General features: G+C 34.6%; 1 protein-coding gene across 7 annotated transcripts in view; it reads right to left on the bottom strand.

Annotated features, from left to right (window-relative positions):
* Nucleotides 1-487: 487 nt before the first annotated feature.
* The window catches only part of TRPC1 (transient receptor potential cation channel subfamily C member 1), a 65,166-nt gene continuing 47,552 nt past the window's right edge, over nucleotides 488-18,101 (bottom strand). For all 7 annotated transcript variants that reach the window (XM_036996427.2, XM_036996423.2, XM_073232331.1 and 4 more), the window contains 6 exons: nucleotides 15,293-15,432; nucleotides 13,156-13,299; nucleotides 5,500-5,675; nucleotides 3,876-4,077; nucleotides 3,379-3,573; nucleotides 488-2,389 (listed from right to left, as the gene is read on the bottom strand). In XM_036996427.2, coding sequence (XP_036852322.1) covers nucleotides 2,162-2,389; nucleotides 3,379-3,573; nucleotides 3,876-4,077; nucleotides 5,500-5,675; nucleotides 13,156-13,299; nucleotides 15,293-15,432 — 1,085 coding nt within the window. In that variant the 3' untranslated portion in view covers nucleotides 488-2,161. The remainder of the gene's footprint in view (nucleotides 2,390-3,378; nucleotides 3,574-3,875; nucleotides 4,078-5,499; nucleotides 5,676-13,155; nucleotides 13,300-15,292; nucleotides 15,433-18,101) is intronic.

Genomic DNA, 18,101 nt, shown 5'->3' with positions numbered 1-18,101 from the left:
AAAACACCTTCATACTCTTAACTAGCTCCAGTTTTGTAACATCAAACCTATGCAAACAAACATACAAGTGGGCCTGCACATATCCTAGTCGTTCTGCTTCTCTGACTGAACTGACACAATTCCTTCTTATTGTTGAGGAGTGGTGCACTGTACAGGTATACCATTTGTTTATCCATTCATAGTTGATGGACATTTGGTTGTTTTCAGTTTGGGATCATGAACAAAGCTGCTATAGACATCACATACATGTCTTTGTGTGACTATATTACATGCAAATATAAGAAACAGGCTAAGAGTTAAATGTGATTGCCACTGGAGGTAGGAAGGGGTCTGATGTTGTTTTGCATTTTAGGCCTTTCTTACTATGATTTTTTTAAAAGACACTGAATTGTATACTTTAATAGAGTGAATTTCATGATGTAAATTATACCTCAATAAAAAGAAGTATGCAGGTATATATGATAATGGACAGACAACTCGATTCATATTCTAATGTCAACTTTTATTTACCTTTTTTCTTACAATATGCTATCACTCAAAATATACCTTATAAGTAATTCATGCAGACAGTAGGCACTCTATAAATATTTTGATTTAATAATTAGGCATTTTTTAGAATGACTAAAAATCCTGATGTAAAATCCCAACTGGGAAGTGCATATCCCTGTAGACAAAATATATAACTTTACAATAAACATTTTGATAAGAATTTGTCCCAAAGAGGGAACACTTAAATTTGGAAATTAAAAAAATAAAAAGCAAGATGAAACACAATACTAACATATTAAGACAATGATCCCTGGATTGGTGGTGCTTATAGACCAAGGGCTACCTGCACCCCATGGCCTTAAGACCATCTGACATTCAGTTAAGATAATGAATACCCCCTTAACTGGAAGTGCTGCAAGAATATATAAGCAATAGCCTGTGAAAAAATTTTTTAACTACATCCCTTACATGAACACAGGAAGAAAAATTTAAATAGGTATTTTATTTTCCAATTCAAAAAAACCCAATGCTCTCCATCCTAAGCAGCAAGAATGATCAACAAATAAGCATGAAGTCACTTTTGTACAGCTACATTAAATTCTGTGGAAAATACTTTGGGAGATAAGCTCAAGAACCTTAGCACAAATATAAAACAAATCCTTGCATGAAAGCTCTTCCAATGTTTACAACAACAAAACCAGCTGTGACCATATATGATACATGATAAACAAGAATCTTCTAAATCCTTATTTTGGGTTAGCTTTATATCTACGAATATTCACTTCAACTTGAAAAAGATTATAGCACTATTATGATTAAGAAAAATTAAAAGCCATGTGCCTAACCTCAGAGAGGTACCTATGCAAACCTATAAATATAATCAAATACTCTAAGCTATAAAATGAAAGGTCTACATCTATACTTTTCAAAAACTATGTAATCTATAAAAATTTAAATACATGGACTATATCAATATGTGAAAATCTAAATATAAAACACTATTAAGTGAAAAAAGCAAAATTAAAAATATAAAATGATTAGAACCATGTAAAAGTAAACAGAATAACAAAAACAACTGAATTTAAATGTATAGGTATTTATTAAATTTATAGTGAATTAAAATTTATATTCATTATTAGATTCAAATATTCATTAAGTTCTTTTCTTTGTTACTTAAGATTATAACAAAAGAAAAAATAGACTTATTTTAAAGAAAAAGACTCCTAAACAGTAAGTACTGACTATATGTGAAGTCCTAAAACAGATTTAAAAAACCATGACTTCTGTATTTCAAGTATATTCTATGGACGCAGATCAGCCCACATTTGCTATTCTTCATTCTACAAAACCTTATTGTACAATTATAACTGCCCTTCTTGACCATAAAAAGAAGAAAAAATTTAAAGCACTGTCCAAATTAGAACACCAAGCATGCAAACAAAATCTATTTAATCTGTTAGCTTCTGCAAAAATCCACTAAGAGGGTTTTAAAAAACTAATTCTATATACATATTTTACACAACATATATTTATGCTATAAATATTTTAAAGAATGGCTTTGATGTAATTCTTTATTTCAATATAGTATCTTATTGATTTAATTGCAAGTAATGCAAATGCAGTCTTTCTGATTTATTATTGAAAATTATTCTCTACATGACTTAGAAAATGGTTAATTTCTTGGATAAAACATAGCATACTTAGAAGTCCGAAAGCCAAGTAAATCCCTTATTTCATTTCGGAATTTTGACAGATCTTGGCGCAGTTCATTTAGATTTTCCACAGTTGCCTGATCTGTACTTTGCATCTTCTGTCTCATGGACGTCAAGTAACGATGTACTAGGCAACACATCACTTTTTGGTAGTTTTCATCTCTTTTCTGTTTCAAATTTCTCCATTCCTTCAAAACAAACCAACAGTATGATATTAACAATGAGCATACAAATATTTAAAGAGGTACATTTAAAAAATATTCACAAATTACAAACATTAATGCTACATTAAGCTATATTTTGTCACCATGTATTACAAAATAATACTCAACACTTGTTTAAAACAAATATAGCCTTCACACTTGTTTTAGTCATTCACCTGTATGCTTACCTTGATTTATTAATAGTCTTAAGAATCCTCAGTTTATAAGAGGGATAAGCCAATTACAACCCACTGGCCAAAGGTGGCTCACTGCTGTTTTTTTTATGGCCTGTGAACTAAGAATGGTTTTTACAGCCGAACTTTTGTAATTAATTTGATGATAGGAAACATTAATTTTGAACCCCAAGTAAACAAAATGTTATCTGTCCCATTGGAATTCCATTCTTTTCATTAATTGACTTGTTCTAGGAAAAATTATTACTCAATTACTATTACACTGTTAATTTCATCAAAAATTTTGTGGAAATTTGTGTTCTTTTTTGTTATTTTACTTGATTTGGTCTAAGCCTACAAAGTCTAAGGTATTTATTATTTGGTCCTTTATAGAAAACCTTTGCCTACCTCTCCTCTGGTTTATAGCAACATGTATTGAAATTATTAATGTTATGAGTAACTTTCAAGAAGAACTAGAAAAATATGAACTGACTCTACTAGTTAATCTTTATCTATGCTGACAGAATATTCTGATTTTCAGTGTTTTAAAACAGATATTATGAAAATATTGCAGCTTTAATTTTCATTCTCACTGAGTATTTAGTGAATCCTTACTTTGTTAGATACTAGGACATGTACTAGAGATACAAAAGTTTAACAGTCCCAGGCAGTAAAGAGCCTGTATATTTCTTTATGTTTTAGGAAGTTTGTGAGATTAGGAACTGTTAAACTTCCATGTTGCAATTCTAATTTTCTTTTTGATTGAAGTATCATTGGTATACAGCAATTCTTATTTCTTACCTTTAAACTGTTTTGCCGTTTAACCTTGCCTTTTGATGTGTGAGAGCAAATCCATTTACTGATGCTACTAATTATATAGCAAATGGTCTTTGGTGAAGGAATGATGTTGAAAGGTGGGGGTAATGTACATTTATCATCAAAGTAGCTGAGCCACAACTTTGCTCGAGCAAACTTCCACTCTTTGTCTTCATGATTCTGTAAGAGGCAAGTGGAAAAGCAACATAGGGTACGAATACACACATAGTGGGTGGTGGGGGGCAGTAAGAGAATGAGAGGGAAAGAGGGAATGTTTGTACCGTCCAAATGTTTGCACACCTTGGAGATTAAAATCTGGTTCAAGATTTGCAGTTAGTATACATTACTTAGATTTAAAAATTGGTATTTAATTTTAAAATGATACTAATTCTTAATTTTTATAATTTCGGTTGCCTTACCTTCTGCCTATATTTGGTATGCTCAGAGGAGAATATAACGTTTTTAAAAGAATGAACACTTACTGCTATCAACTGGAAGCTTTTATGTAGCATTGCCACCAGCAGCTTGGTAAGCACAATCACAACCACGACATTGTATGTTCCAACAATAACGGCTCCAACAAAGGACTGCAATTCTTCTCCATAACTAAATCTTGTGACAAAGATTGCCACATGTGCTAAGGAAAAAATATACCAGAACAAAGCAAAGCAAGTGCCGATGAACCTGTAAAGATAATTACATGTCTGTTTAAAAGGAAATTAATGAAATTAATTCACAAAAATGAATTCATTAGTATCAACATTAAACAAAGAAAACATTGCTAACCCAAGAATACTTTATAAGTAAGTTTTAATCTAATAGTACAGATGTGCCTGCCTTAAACAAAGATATATGCTCAATAGGACAATAAAATATTCCTGTTTAACCTCCCTTTCTGTCATTTTTTAACACAGCAGTCTCTATGATCTTATTAATATCTAGTTTTTGCCACTCCTCTGCTCAAAAACTTCAAATAGCTCTCCATCTCCATAGCCCAAAGTCCTTACAAGGCCTGACAAGATCCTTCATGATCCCACTACCTTTCTGATCTCATCCCCTCTCCCTGGGATTCACTACATTCCATCCACACTGGCCTCCTCGCTTTCCCCTGATCATGCCAGCCATACTCCTGCCTCAGGGCCTTGGTCTTTGCCGCTCTTCCCAGCTGTCAGTTTTCTTCTTCCACATACATTCTTCATGGTTTGATCCCTCACCAGCTTTACTTGAATGTCACTTCTTTACTTGAATGTCACTTGTGGGGCCTTCCCTAGCCTCCTATCTATACCTGAATCCTCTCACACATATATCCTCCCCAGCCTAAGCTTTGTCTCTTTAGCTCTTATTGCTGCATAATATACTACATCTTTCCTTTTTCTCTTTAGTGCCTGTAACACCTCTGGAATGTAAGCTCCATGAAATAGTTTTGTTCATTGATGCTTCCTTCACTTAGCACTTAGAACAGTTCCTGGTATATAGACAGTGTTAGATGAATACTTATTATTCATTTAATCTTATTCCTTAAATAAGGTGAAAGTTCAGTAACTAATAGTTGGCACATAATAGGAATACAACAAACATGTAACTCCACACCCCTTCTCCATTTTTTTATTTAAGAAAGAAGGTAGAAATTTGTCAGCCTCACAACTGGTTGTTCAATTTCTTATGATACAGTAAATCAGAAAAAAAAGATTGTTCAGGAAGCTCTAATGACTCTCAACTCTAATGACATAAGATGTGTTAAAAATGTGAGAGCACATTTTCGCTGTAACAATGACTGACATCTAATAGTTGAGGGGCAGAGATAATGGACATCGTGCTATATACAGGCTCGACAGAGAACCGTCCTGGCCCAAATGCTCACAGTACACAGAATACCACAAGTTCCTCTGTCCAGGTGGACTGCAGGAGGGGACACAATGTACTAACGTGGGCCTACTGATTACTTATGATTCTATATATAAAGATAACTATCAAATGATTCGTTGACAAATAAGTATTTATTAAAAAAGAATTTCTTAAAGAAATTTTGAAGTTCTATTTTTGTAGGTACTAATTCATACATAACCCAACAGGGATATGTTTACCAAAATGTCTGCAGACACTCACGAATGGAAGGTATCATTGCTTTGCTGCTCACAGAAGATGCCGACACAATCCTTCTGTTCCTTTGGAGCATAGCCTTTATCATACAGTTGTGTCAGTCCAATTGTGAAAGAAAATAAAACAAGAAGGAACATCCCAAGAAATTTTCCAAAGTCTTGTAACATCTGTCCCATTGAAATCTGTGAAATACATTTCATAGGTGTTCATTAAGATAACAGGAAAACAGAAATGACCAGGCAATAAGAGGAAGACAAACACGTGACTATAACATGTATTATAACAGCTACCACTTCTGATTTTTAAAGGATAGAACAGATAAATATTTCCATATAAATATGGTTCAATATGCAGAGGAAATTCTTGGGAGTTTACAATGCTACCTATGGAAGTAGGACTAGGGGTTAAAGTCAGACTTCCTCTAGAATTTTCCTCATTATATGCAGTTATTATTTTTCAGTTGGAAATAGAGTATTTAAAAACAATCCTTCTTTAAGTTTAGTCAAATTCATGTAATTAATTAAATTCAACTTCAAACAAAATTCCTAAGCCTGACAAAGTAACATACGCCACTCATCAGTGATACCAGGTGGTAGCAATAAGCAAGTGGCCCTTGTTACTGAGAGGCAGCTAGTTAAGCAGAAGAGCTGTGCTGAACATTTCCAGGCACACCACAGGACAGTGACCTGGACTCTGCAACAGTGGAGAGCCCCAACATGCCTGCCTTGCCTGTGTGCCTGGTCCATGTGGTACTTTTCAAAGTCTTATGCTTCCCTCACTTGGACCCCTGGCAAAATTCTGACAGAAGAAACAGAGACTTAGAATCAGAAAGCTCAAAATATGTAAGAAACAGAAGAAATACATTTCCCTCTTAATCAACAATAGTTCTCACCTTGAAAAAGAAATCATTTATTCAGACTGTGAGTGCTTAGAATAAAGCCATACCATGTTAATGCCTGACAAGGGGAAGCCTGCTATCAATAGTGTTCATACCAAGTGTTAAATTATAAAAGCTGCTGACAGAAGGAAGTAATAGTAATGACAGCTTCTAGTCATTCTCCTTCCAAATCTCTCTCCAGAAAAAGCCATCATTATCTGTCTAAAAGTAATCAAGCCATTCATGCTTAAAACCCCCTTTACATGTGTGATAATATTCCAATTCCTGGCATACAGACCTTCTATTCCAGCCTAATCTATCTTTTTCAGCCTAATCTCCCCAACTGCAAACCATGGTCCAAGTAGAAGAGATGCCCCATCTTCTCTGAGCACACCATGCTTTATGGCTCTGTGTCTCTGTACATTAACTCCTCCTTTGTTCTTTGCCAGGCAAGCTTCTCATACCTTCAAGGCCAAGATCAAATGTCACTCCAGGCTCCTGCTCAGTCACACTCCAAAGTATTTTGTACATAATTGCTAAAATAGTATTTTTCACTTTATACTAATATTTATGTTTCTCTTTTCTAGCATTCTTTAAAGGCAAGACACAAGGTCAGTAAGCTCCAGGGCCTGGCACATCAATTAAATTTTGAATATGTAACTTTTATATGACTTTTTATCAAACTCTTTACAATTTTCCCAGAGGAATCATGTACTTTTATTTACCCTAGAAATTGGAGAAGGCTAGTATTATCTCTATTTTCTCAAGTGTCAGAACTGTAGCTAGGAAGAGATTCAGTGAATTGCTCAGGGTAACAGAACTAATCAATGACGGAGTGAGAATTCAATTCTTGCTTCTAACTCCTTGCAAATGCTATTCTAAAACATCACTGGGTCATTTTGATCTTAGCTGTCCCATTAAAAATTTGGAGCTGGGTACAATTAAGGATTTATTTATGTAACAATTAAGGATAATATTATGTTCTTATGTAACAGTTCCACCACACAGTAGGGTTCGTTGCACTGATAAATGAATAAATATCCAAAAAAGATGTAATTGTTATTTAATATTTTACACCACATCTTTTTGCTAACACTGTGTGAGCTGGGCCTTAAGTTTCCTGACAGGGATGGCCAAATGCTGCATTAGATTCACTCACCTACAAGCTATTAAAAACTTGCCAGGTTTTACCCCAATCTATTTAATTGGTATCTTTGAAGGCAGGGACTCCAGAATGTAGGTTTCATGTGCTACCCAGGTGATTCTGCAGCCTCACGAGTTTGGGAATCTCTAGACTACGTGACTCTAATCTTTCCTCTAGTTCTAACATTCTATGCTTCTAAAGAGAAAAATATCCATTCTCAGTATACTTCAAGATGCAAAACAATTGAAACCACTCTTTGCTCATTACAAATGACAACAATATGCCATTAATGGCATACAGGTGGTTAAATTAAATCTAGTAATTACCCAGTAAAGCCAAATAACTTACTAAGAATAAACTATGAACTCGTGTCAGACACTGTATTCACTTGCCAAGTTTTCTTGTATAATTTTTCAGGTCTGTTACAGTTAACTCTGCTAATTATAAAGGGAATAGAGGAATGGAGCTAATCATTTATATAAAGTCCAACATGTGCCAACTACTCTGCTATGCATCGTATACATTTAATCCTTACAACAGGCATAGAACCCAGAACTCATGGAGATAAAGTGATAGTAAGTCACAGAGCTGTATGGTCCCATCTTGTCCTTTCTAATTACCCAATACCAGTGTTAAAGGTTGTTTAATTCACTTGAAATGTGGATAAAAGAGGAAAAAATGTATAAATGATTAAACCTACTACCCACAGAAGTATTATAGAATAAAAGGTACTGAGGGAATCATATTATTCTGTAGCACAGAAAATGGGGAGGCAACTCAGCAGAGTGATTAAGACTTAACTCTGGGGTGAAACCATCTGTGTTGGAACCCAATTCTGCTACTTTCTTACCACCTGTGTGACCCTGTACAAGTTACTTAATGTCTCTATGCCTCATTTTTTTCCTTTGTAAAATGGAAATAAAAGAGTCTGCCTCTTGGAGAAAGACAAGTACCAAATTATCTTACTCATTTGTGGAGTGTAACAACAAAGCAAAACCGAAGGGACAAAACAGCAGCAGACTCGCAGACTCCAAGAAGGGAACAGCAGTTACCAAAGGGAAGTGGGTGAGGAGGGAGAAGAGGATTAAGGGGCACTATAAATAGCACACACAATAAAGGTAGGTCACGGGGAGGGCAGTAAGCACGGAAAGAAGGTAGTGACTCTACGGCATCTTACGACGTTGATGCACAGTGACTGCAATGGGAAGAGGAGGACTTGATAATATGGGTGAATGTTGAAACCACAATGTTGCTCATGTGAAATCTTCATAAGATTGTATATCAATGATACCTTATTTTTAAAAAGAAAGAAAAAAAAAGAGTCGGCCTCTTAGAATGGTTGTGAGGGTTAAATGAGGTAATAAATGTAAATAAAGATCTTTGAACAGTATCCATAGTAAGCACTCAAAGGTTCACTGTTATTACTATTACCACCATTATTTTAGAGTCTATCTTCATGTCTCTTTTTGTTAAAACATGTAACATTACTGACTTAGGCCCAAGAGTGATTCATGTTTGCTGAGGGATGTTAGCTGACATCCTTCACAGAAGCAGAGGAGCTAACTCAAAGAGCAGGTTGGCCTCTGGAGTCAGACTCAGATTCAATTCTTGATTCTAACACTTAGAAGTTCTGTGAACCAGTTAACCTCTCTAAGCCTTAGATTCCCCATTTGGAAATAAAAAAACTACAAGGGTTGTGATGAAAATTAATTAAATAGAAAACACTTGGCACAGTGCCTGGCCCTCACAAAATGTTCGGTAAAGGTTAGTGGTGGTTATTATTTGAATAAGCAGCTACAGCAACAGCTAGAAGATCGCCTTGTTTCTCCATCAGCTTTTTACTTTCTTCACACCAATCTGCACTTGTCTCCACCCAATCCAATTCTAACCAGTTTTTCAATTCAACATTCATTAAGTAATTACTATGGCAAGGCAGCGAGTAAAGTGCAGATGAGAAAATCAAGATATATTCCCCATCCTCAAGGAATTTTTAGTTTAATAGAAACAATATAATTTATAGTATATGACAAGCTAAATTTAAATTGTCTTACAATTAAGACAAGCTTTAAGATGTGCTTACTAAAGGTTCAAAGTATTGAGTTCATCAGATGGAGTTACTCATTTCACGCAGGAGGAGTGGAGGAACAGATTTTCAGATGGAGGTGACACGAAAGCTGGCACATATCCCCTCTCCCTGCAATGCCCCACACCCACCTCTTTTCTACTCATCTTTCCAGGCTTATTAATTCCAATGTCATCTCTTTTTGAAAGTCTTCTCTTATGCTTTAGACTGAAGTGAGTGCTCTTCCTCTGGGCTCTCCGTTATAGCATTTAGCACTCTAAATGACACTGGCTTGCTTGTCACACTCAGTATACTATGATTCCTTAAGGTGATACTGTAGCTTACTCATGTTAGCATCCCCATTGTCTAGTACCTACCAGACTCTCACTACATGTTTGTTGGATGAATAAGTAAAATTCAACAAGCAGAAAATATGACTGGGTCATTCTAAACAGGATAGTAACATAAACAATGACATGGAAGTGGGAAAGCACAGGACTTGTGTGAGATTAGCAACTGGTCTCTTGACCCAGACGGAGAGGTATCTCAGGAAGAGGCAGAGAGATGAGAATAACGAGAGATGACTAGAAAGTAAGCAGGATCAGATTGTAAAAGGCCACTTTCTAAAGCCTACCTACCACATAAGTCACATATTTAACAAATACAATCATAAAAATGTCAAGAACTAGGATAAAGGATTCAATCACTGTGGAATATAGGGTCGTTTCATATATTCCACTACTGATAGTCCTATGACTCTGACTGCCTGGGACAGTCTCAATTTAATCTGTTGTCCCAATTTTATAATTAATAGCATCCTTTTCATTCCCCAAAGTATCTCTGTTTGTATAACAAATGATCATTCTAGCTAAGGGAGAGATTTTATTATAGGTTATATAACCAGTTAAAATAAAAGCCCATAAACTTCTAAATCTGCAAAGATTTGGGAGGAAAAAATGTTAGTAAAAGGTGATAAATTTAATAACTGCAGTAATCACATAAAAACATTATCTGACATAGCAAGTTATGTACATGAAGGAAAAAAGATGCACTTTTGATGAAGTAGTTAACTTACTGTCAATTTTCTTTTTACATTTCTTCTAGTTTTATATCCATAACTGGCTCACTCTATTTTAATTAAGTTCCTTACTTATAAGCAAAATGGAAAAAAATATCATAAATTTTCTACATAAAATTATTCTACAACTTTGGTACTACTATGTAATACAAGTCTGTCATGTTAATAATACTATGTCAGAAAACAAATGTCTTTATTAAAAAATTCTTTAAGTAAAAGCCTGAAAATATGACTCTGTAGATTTTTATCTATGTTTTGCCCTTTTCCTGACAAAGTAGACCTGGATTTCTTGGGGGGAATTATACTCAAAGTACTCATCTCTTCAGACTTTTTGTAGCTCCAAACAGCCATGTGGCCAAATTCAGGCCAATGAGTTCTAAGTGGAAGTATTTGGTAAGGATCCAGGGAAAATCATCATTCTCTTGTTAAACACAAAGGCAGCTGGCTCATACTTTCAGTCCTTTGCCGTCTGCCTTTCTCCTTATTGCTGGATGCAGACTTGATATCACGACCTGTAGCAGGGAGCTTGCAACCATGAGAACCAGTCACTCTCTGAAGATGGCAGATGACCTTTTGTCTGAGATTTGCTTTGCAATACCATATTAATTATATTTGTACTTCCAAATCCTTCAGTTCTGAGATTAGTGTATGCCAGACAATCACATGCAGATAATGGTTGCCTGGAGTGATGAGGGTAGGGGGAACACTAAATGCAAAAAGGCATCAAGAAACTTTTTGGGGTGCTGCAAATATTCTCTATCCTGATTATGGTGGTGATTAAATAAGTTTATACATTTGTAAAACTCAGCAAACTGTACAGTTAAGATGGCTTCATTTTATTGTATACAAATTATGCCTTAGTAATTAAAAAAAATCACTTACTGGACTAGGTCATAATATTTAAACATATTAACCTGCAGACCTTTTTTAAGAAATAGGAACATAATATTAGTTGGCTTCACTTCAATTATTTGTTAGTTCTATGGCATCAGAACAATATAAATTATTCTGTTGGAGAAGAAAAACACAACAGCTGAAATGACAAGTACCCACTCATGCAGTATTTGTACAAACATCTATATTTCTTTTGGGAAGAGATTAAGTCAGGAAGACCTGACTCAACAGTTTTAATAAAAGCAGATAATTCAATAAGAAATAATAATATACTTTCTCCTTTTTATCTCTTAGAAGCAATCTATAAAGAAGTTTCCAGAAACTTAGTGATATTACCAGTTGGGGGGGCAAAAATAAATAAACAAACATATGTGCATGTAAAAATACTGTTGACTCATGATTAAACATTTATAGAAGGTGTCAGTGGCCAAATTAAATGAAAAGAATAGTCTAAAATGGAGAAAAACAGACTTGAATATATTTAATGAAAAATAGGTATGATGTTAAATGAATTTAGGTAATGATAGTTTGAACACGGTAAACGAGTGTTTTTACTTCTTTCTCACAGGCTTTAATGTGATAATGTGCATGGTGAATTCCCAAAAGAGTTCTATGGAATGCAGTGTCCCAAACTTATTTCAGAGCATCTCACAGGACTTGGTTGAGGGAGTCACACTTGAGGACACACTGTTGCAGGATAACAGTACAAGCCAGATAAAACCAGGTTGCTCCTATATATATTTTCATTCCTCCATTTGGAGAAAGTAATTATGCCTTAAAAAAAAAGATCTCCTTTAAAAATATTTAAAAAATCTAAATTGTTAGTAAATTTTGGCTTATTAAGGAAAAGTGAATATGTTCAGATTTTTAAACTTATAAACTTAGAGCATATGTACAGCTAGTCATCTAGCAGAGTTGATTCCATCTTCTAAAAACAACCAACTACTAAAATCTGTGGGGTAAATTCAACCGAAGAAAAATCCTTTCTTTAAAAAGAGACTTAGAATTTATTCTCAGACTCTCATGCTTAATAATCACATTACTTTGAATAAATCATATACTATCACAAAAGCTCAATTTCTTGGACTATAAAGTACAAAGCTGGATTACATGAACTCTGAAATGTTTTAGCTCTAAATATGATATTTCCCAACTTACTACATTTAATATTTATTAAACAAAGTGACACAATCTTTTAAAAAATACACCTTACATATTTTCAAAATCATCATGAAGTAAGAATTCTGTTTGCCTAACACCTCCTTTACATTTATCACTTAAAACTTTAAACGTGAGATTCATTTTGGTAAAAACCAGATTTTTATGTTCCTCTACTGTCTGAAGTATAACTATATATTAAACATGCCTAGGTTTATGGAGAGGGGAGAGCGACAATGGACCACATTTATTAAGTTTGAATACCTGAAAGCAATGGATTATCGTTCAGACAGAAGCAAAGTAGATGAACATTATGTGTTACCTTTTGACTGTTAATTATTTTTAAAACCAAACTTTAACATAGAGAACAATGTTCTAGTGGACAAGGAGAAAAAAATGTAGTAATATTGACATTAATAAATATTCTTTAAGAAATATTAATTATTTACCTGTAAGGGGCCCAAGATAGAGCTTGTTGTATACATAAAAAAGAGACGAAGATAACTCAGAACATTTGCAAATGCAAAAAGCCCTTCTGCGACCAGTGTAGGATGGAATGCATCCCAGTCCTTCCGATCAGCAAAATCATGAAACTAAAGGCAGGAAGAAAAAGCCAAAGGTAAATAGCTCTTTCAATTTAGGAAACAGAAACAAATATTCTGACTGTTGAAAGAAAACTGTTTTAATTATGTCTCCTTGTAGGGGATCTCCATTTATGTTTTATCAAGTTCTCTTCTTTTAATAGAAATAATGTTAACTAAATAAAAGATTTCTGTATATGTGAGGCATTATCACTCTATATAAAATGATTTTCTCAAAAATTCTTACGTTTAAAAAATTTTTTAACTTTTTATGATGAAATGTTTTCTAGTTTTTCTTAAATTCCACAACACAAATTTTTAAGTATGTTTACTGTCAATTAATTATCATATTAAATTAACCTAGCCCTTTGGCTCAGAATTCCAGAATGAATCATAAAAGTTCTTCTTCCTTCTAAATAACAAGAAAAAGAGTGCATTATTACATATAGACTTAGAGTGGCCACATGTTCCAACTGCCTGGGATAGTCTCAGATTATATACCAGTCCCTCCTGGCATAATTATTATTTCCACTCTCAAAGTGCCCTGGTTTGAATAATAAATTATATGGGCATCCTATTGCAAGAACTAAAACGACCAGTCTAAAAAAACTAAGAACATTCAACCTCTTTATTGAGCCATTTATTTACGCATGACCAATTTTTATTTTCTCAGTACTTTCACAACTCTAGTCAGTGAACATATCTAACAAATATGTTCTATACTACTGATCATTTGAAGGAAAATAGTTTTTTAATAAAGTAAAATGATGTAAGGTAACCAGTGTGCTTTTGCTATAGTCTATAAATCAGTCAAAAAAACCCCAAAATATTGTATCTTTTATAACATATGTTGAATGTGGTATCTCAGAAGAATTCTAAACTCAGGGTTTAAACAAAGATGGTTAACATACAATTGATTACTCTTTCTGGGAAGAGGGGAGCTTAAATCTTTACAGAAGTAAAATTTTAACATGTCTATATGGTTAGATTTTTGTCAAATTCTAAATTTAAAAATACAGGTATCAAAAACTGAAGGAACAAAACAGCAGCAGACTCACAGAACCCAAGAATGGACTAAACAGTTACCAAAGGTAAAGGGACTGGGGAGGGTGGGTGGGAAGGGAGGGATAAGGGGGAAAAAGGGGCATTATGATTAGCACATATAATATAGCAGGGGGGGACATGGAAAAGGCAGTATATACAGAGAAGACAAGTAATGATTCTATAGCATCTTACTACGCTGATGGACAGTGACTGTAATGGGGTATGTGGGGGGGGACTTGATAATATGTGAAGTCTAGTAACCATAATGTTGTTCAAGTACTTGTACATTAATGATATCAAAAAATATATATAGGTATCAGAAAAACAATTATATTTCGATCACTTTTTAAGCTGTGGAAGATAATCATGATTTGAAGTGTTAAAAGATTATATAATGAATTCCATTCAGATAAACCTTTTCTTTAAGGCAGATATAAAAATAACTAATACTAATCAATTTAAATAACTTTGTGTTCTCATTTTAAGTATTACAGGTTAATGAGGTAAATGAACCTAGCTCAGATATAAGGAATCAGCATTTGGTAGAAAGGAAATGCCTAGCTAGACCTAGATTTAAATCCAGTCTTTGTTTCTTACTGTATGTCTTAGACAAGTTACTTAGTATCTCTGAGCTTCTGTTTTCCTTATTTGAAAATGGGGATAAGGACAGCTGTCTCATAAAATTCGTGTGAGGATAAAATGAGATAAAGTATAGCAAGCACCAACCATGGCGCCTGGCACATAATAGGTAACCAACATTTAAAGGTAATTAACATCCTGTAAACCACTGGAAAGGAAGGAAACAGTGTACACTGTTCCCTTGCACAAGGATAGGTTTAAAATGAAAATACATCAAGTAACAGATTTGGGCCAATGTCACTTTGAGTTACATAGCTAACCATGTCAGGGTTTTCCTACAAAAACTTCATTTGTACCTCCAACTGACATAGTTAATAGTCACCTTGTTGTGGGCGACCACTTTGAGGGCAAAGGTTGCCAAATAAAGTGAATTCATGACAAAACTTAGTTGATTACGAGATTCTTCTAAAAAGTCTTCCAACCCTTCATACCAGAGTCTTTTAATGTCTGACCAAATCATTCCTAAAAAAAAGGAAGGAAAAATAATCAGATAATGCTCTCTTAATTCAATAATAAACTAAAAAATACTTTCAGGGTCAAAGTATTAAATAAATAACACACACGTCAGCTATAACTTCATCCAGAAGAAAAAAATAACAACAATTTAGTAAAACGTTCTCAAAATTTGAAATAACCATAAATTTTGTATGACAGTTTCTTTCCCAGAGAAGTGTTTTAATAAGTGACATGAAGCAAGCATAGAAAATGAATAAATTAATGCTAAACACACACATTCCCCAGAGGCTCAGTTTCTTATCCTTTTCTTTTCTGTGCACTGACTGCTACAGTGTCCAGTCTACTCTAATGATTTTAAATACCATCTTTAAGTGGCTGACTTTCAAACTTAAATACCTCTGAACTCAACATGTATTTATATAATAATTAGTATCTCTAAACCTGTCTCCTAAAACTTGGCTTACTTGTATAGGTACTTGGCTACTCTCATTATCCTTACATGTACAAACTGAACTCATCTCTGCCCCCAAATTCACTGCCATTGAAGAATTCCTCATCTCAGCTAATGGCAACTCTATCCTTCTAGTTGCTCAATCCAAATGTCCTTCAATCATCCTTGACTCACATTTCTTTTAAACCAATAGCAAATCCTGTTGGCTCTATTTTAAAAATACATTTAGGAACCAACCCTTCTCACTACTTCAACTTCCAGCCACCATCCTGTCTTGCCTGGACTGCTGAAATGGCCTACCTGTTCTCCCTGTTTCTACCCTGATCTCCCTAAAATCTATTCTCAACACAGCAACCATAGTAATCTTTTTAAAATCCAAGTGTTACTTCTCTCCTCAAAACCCTGTAATAACTCCCAGAGAAGAAAAGATTAATTGCTGGTCAGAACTCTTTCTCCATGGGAATATAAACCTCATGTTATCATCTATTAAAGTGGTTTCCTTGGAAACACACTATGTTAAGAAAAATATGGAAGGTCAGCTGTGTTTAACACTGCTATAAAAACCACCGATTGGGAAACTGCATCTGGACTGAGAGATGGACTCATAGACCCTGAAAGTCTATGACTATGCACAGCCAGGACTATATAAAAACATGTTAAGAAGTAAACACAGGGGCCTCATCATCCATATGGACTTATCTCATACAACTGAATTTGCCTTTTATGGGGCTGGAACCAGTCCCAGACTTCTGTAAGAACTGACAGTTATGATGTATTTGAAACTGTCATGCTGACATACTACTGGTCTCGTATCCTTCTACAAAGCTACAAATCTGGAGCCAGGTTTGTGCCTATTGTGTCCTGTGAGTGTGAAGGGCAACAAGAACAAGATCACTGCTGCTGACTGTGCAGAGGGGGCACTGCACCTTCCCTCTTATCTCATTATACTCAGAGCCACAACCAAATGCCTTACAACGGCCATAAGGCTCCACATACCTTTCCTCTTGGACTTCACCTACCAATCTTTCCTCCTACTACTCTGGTCACAGGACTCCTTGCTTCCTTGCTGTTCTCTGAACACACAAGACTCCTGCCTTAGGTAGGGCCTCTCCAGTGGCTCTTCTCTCTGACTGGAAGTTCCTCACATAGAAACCTACTGGGCCAACTCCTACTTCACATCTTTGCTCACCACCTATTCAGATCATCCTATTTAAAATTGCAAACCCCATGCCCCGACTCCCAGTCTCCCAACTCTGTTTTGCTTCTTTCTTTAGTACTTACCACTTTTAAACACTGGATATAGTTTACTTATTATATCTGTTGTTAATTGACTATGTTCCCCCAACTTTGGGTAAACTCTTCAAGGGTAAGATACTTTGTTTTATTAACCAATGTCCTAAATGACCTCAAGAGTGCCACATATAAAGTGGGTGCTCAAAAAAATTGCTAAATGAATAAATACACACAAACAAAAAACAAACAAACAAAAAAACCCACTTTACCCTTTTTTGGTCAAAAGTACCTCCATGGTTCCTAGAATTACCAGAGAAAAACATTATAATCCTAAACAGTTTTATGATACATTCTTTCATTAAAATATATTCAAGGAAAATATAAAGTGACAAAAGAATAGAGTGTTGCAACATAACATATAGGTGAAATCAAGATAAGCCAGTCTGAATCATTCTCTTGCTTACAAGTAGGCAGAATAATTCCTTTGGGAAGCACATGAAGCATTCTTGAAACACTCTGTTCATAACACCTTAATTATACAATATTCATATTTCATGTGGAAAAACATTAAAAAATATTTACAGATATTATGACAGGGAAAACATTAAAAAAGTTCCACTTGGGTGAGCTTCTACTTAAAATTAATAGATAAAACCTATCTGAAAACATTAAACCAAATAGCCTATATTTTATTAACTCAAAATTGTAACACTAAAACACTAAACTAAGAAGAATGCTTACTATGCAATATTATGCCTAAAGAAACTTGACAAAACTTACAACAGGAGTTGGATTAGATTTTTGATTAAAAATAGGCAGACATGTGGAAGAACAGTGAGTACCACTGTCAGGAAGTTTCCATTTTCTGCCCAACACTCCCACCACAATGAAGCTAATACACTTGATGTATTTCGTATTTCTGAATTGGATTGGAAGAACAAAATGATTTAAAACTAGTATTAGCAATGAAATCACTACATAGTTCAATGTA

The sequence above is a fragment of the Manis javanica genome, chromosome 3 (assembly GCF_040802235.1).
Source record: "Manis javanica isolate MJ-LG chromosome 3, MJ_LKY, whole genome shotgun sequence".
Taxonomy (NCBI): Eukaryota; Metazoa; Chordata; class Mammalia; order Pholidota; family Manidae; genus Manis; species Manis javanica.
Note: the sequence above shows the minus strand (reverse complement) of the source record. Positions and strands in the feature narration are given on the sequence as shown.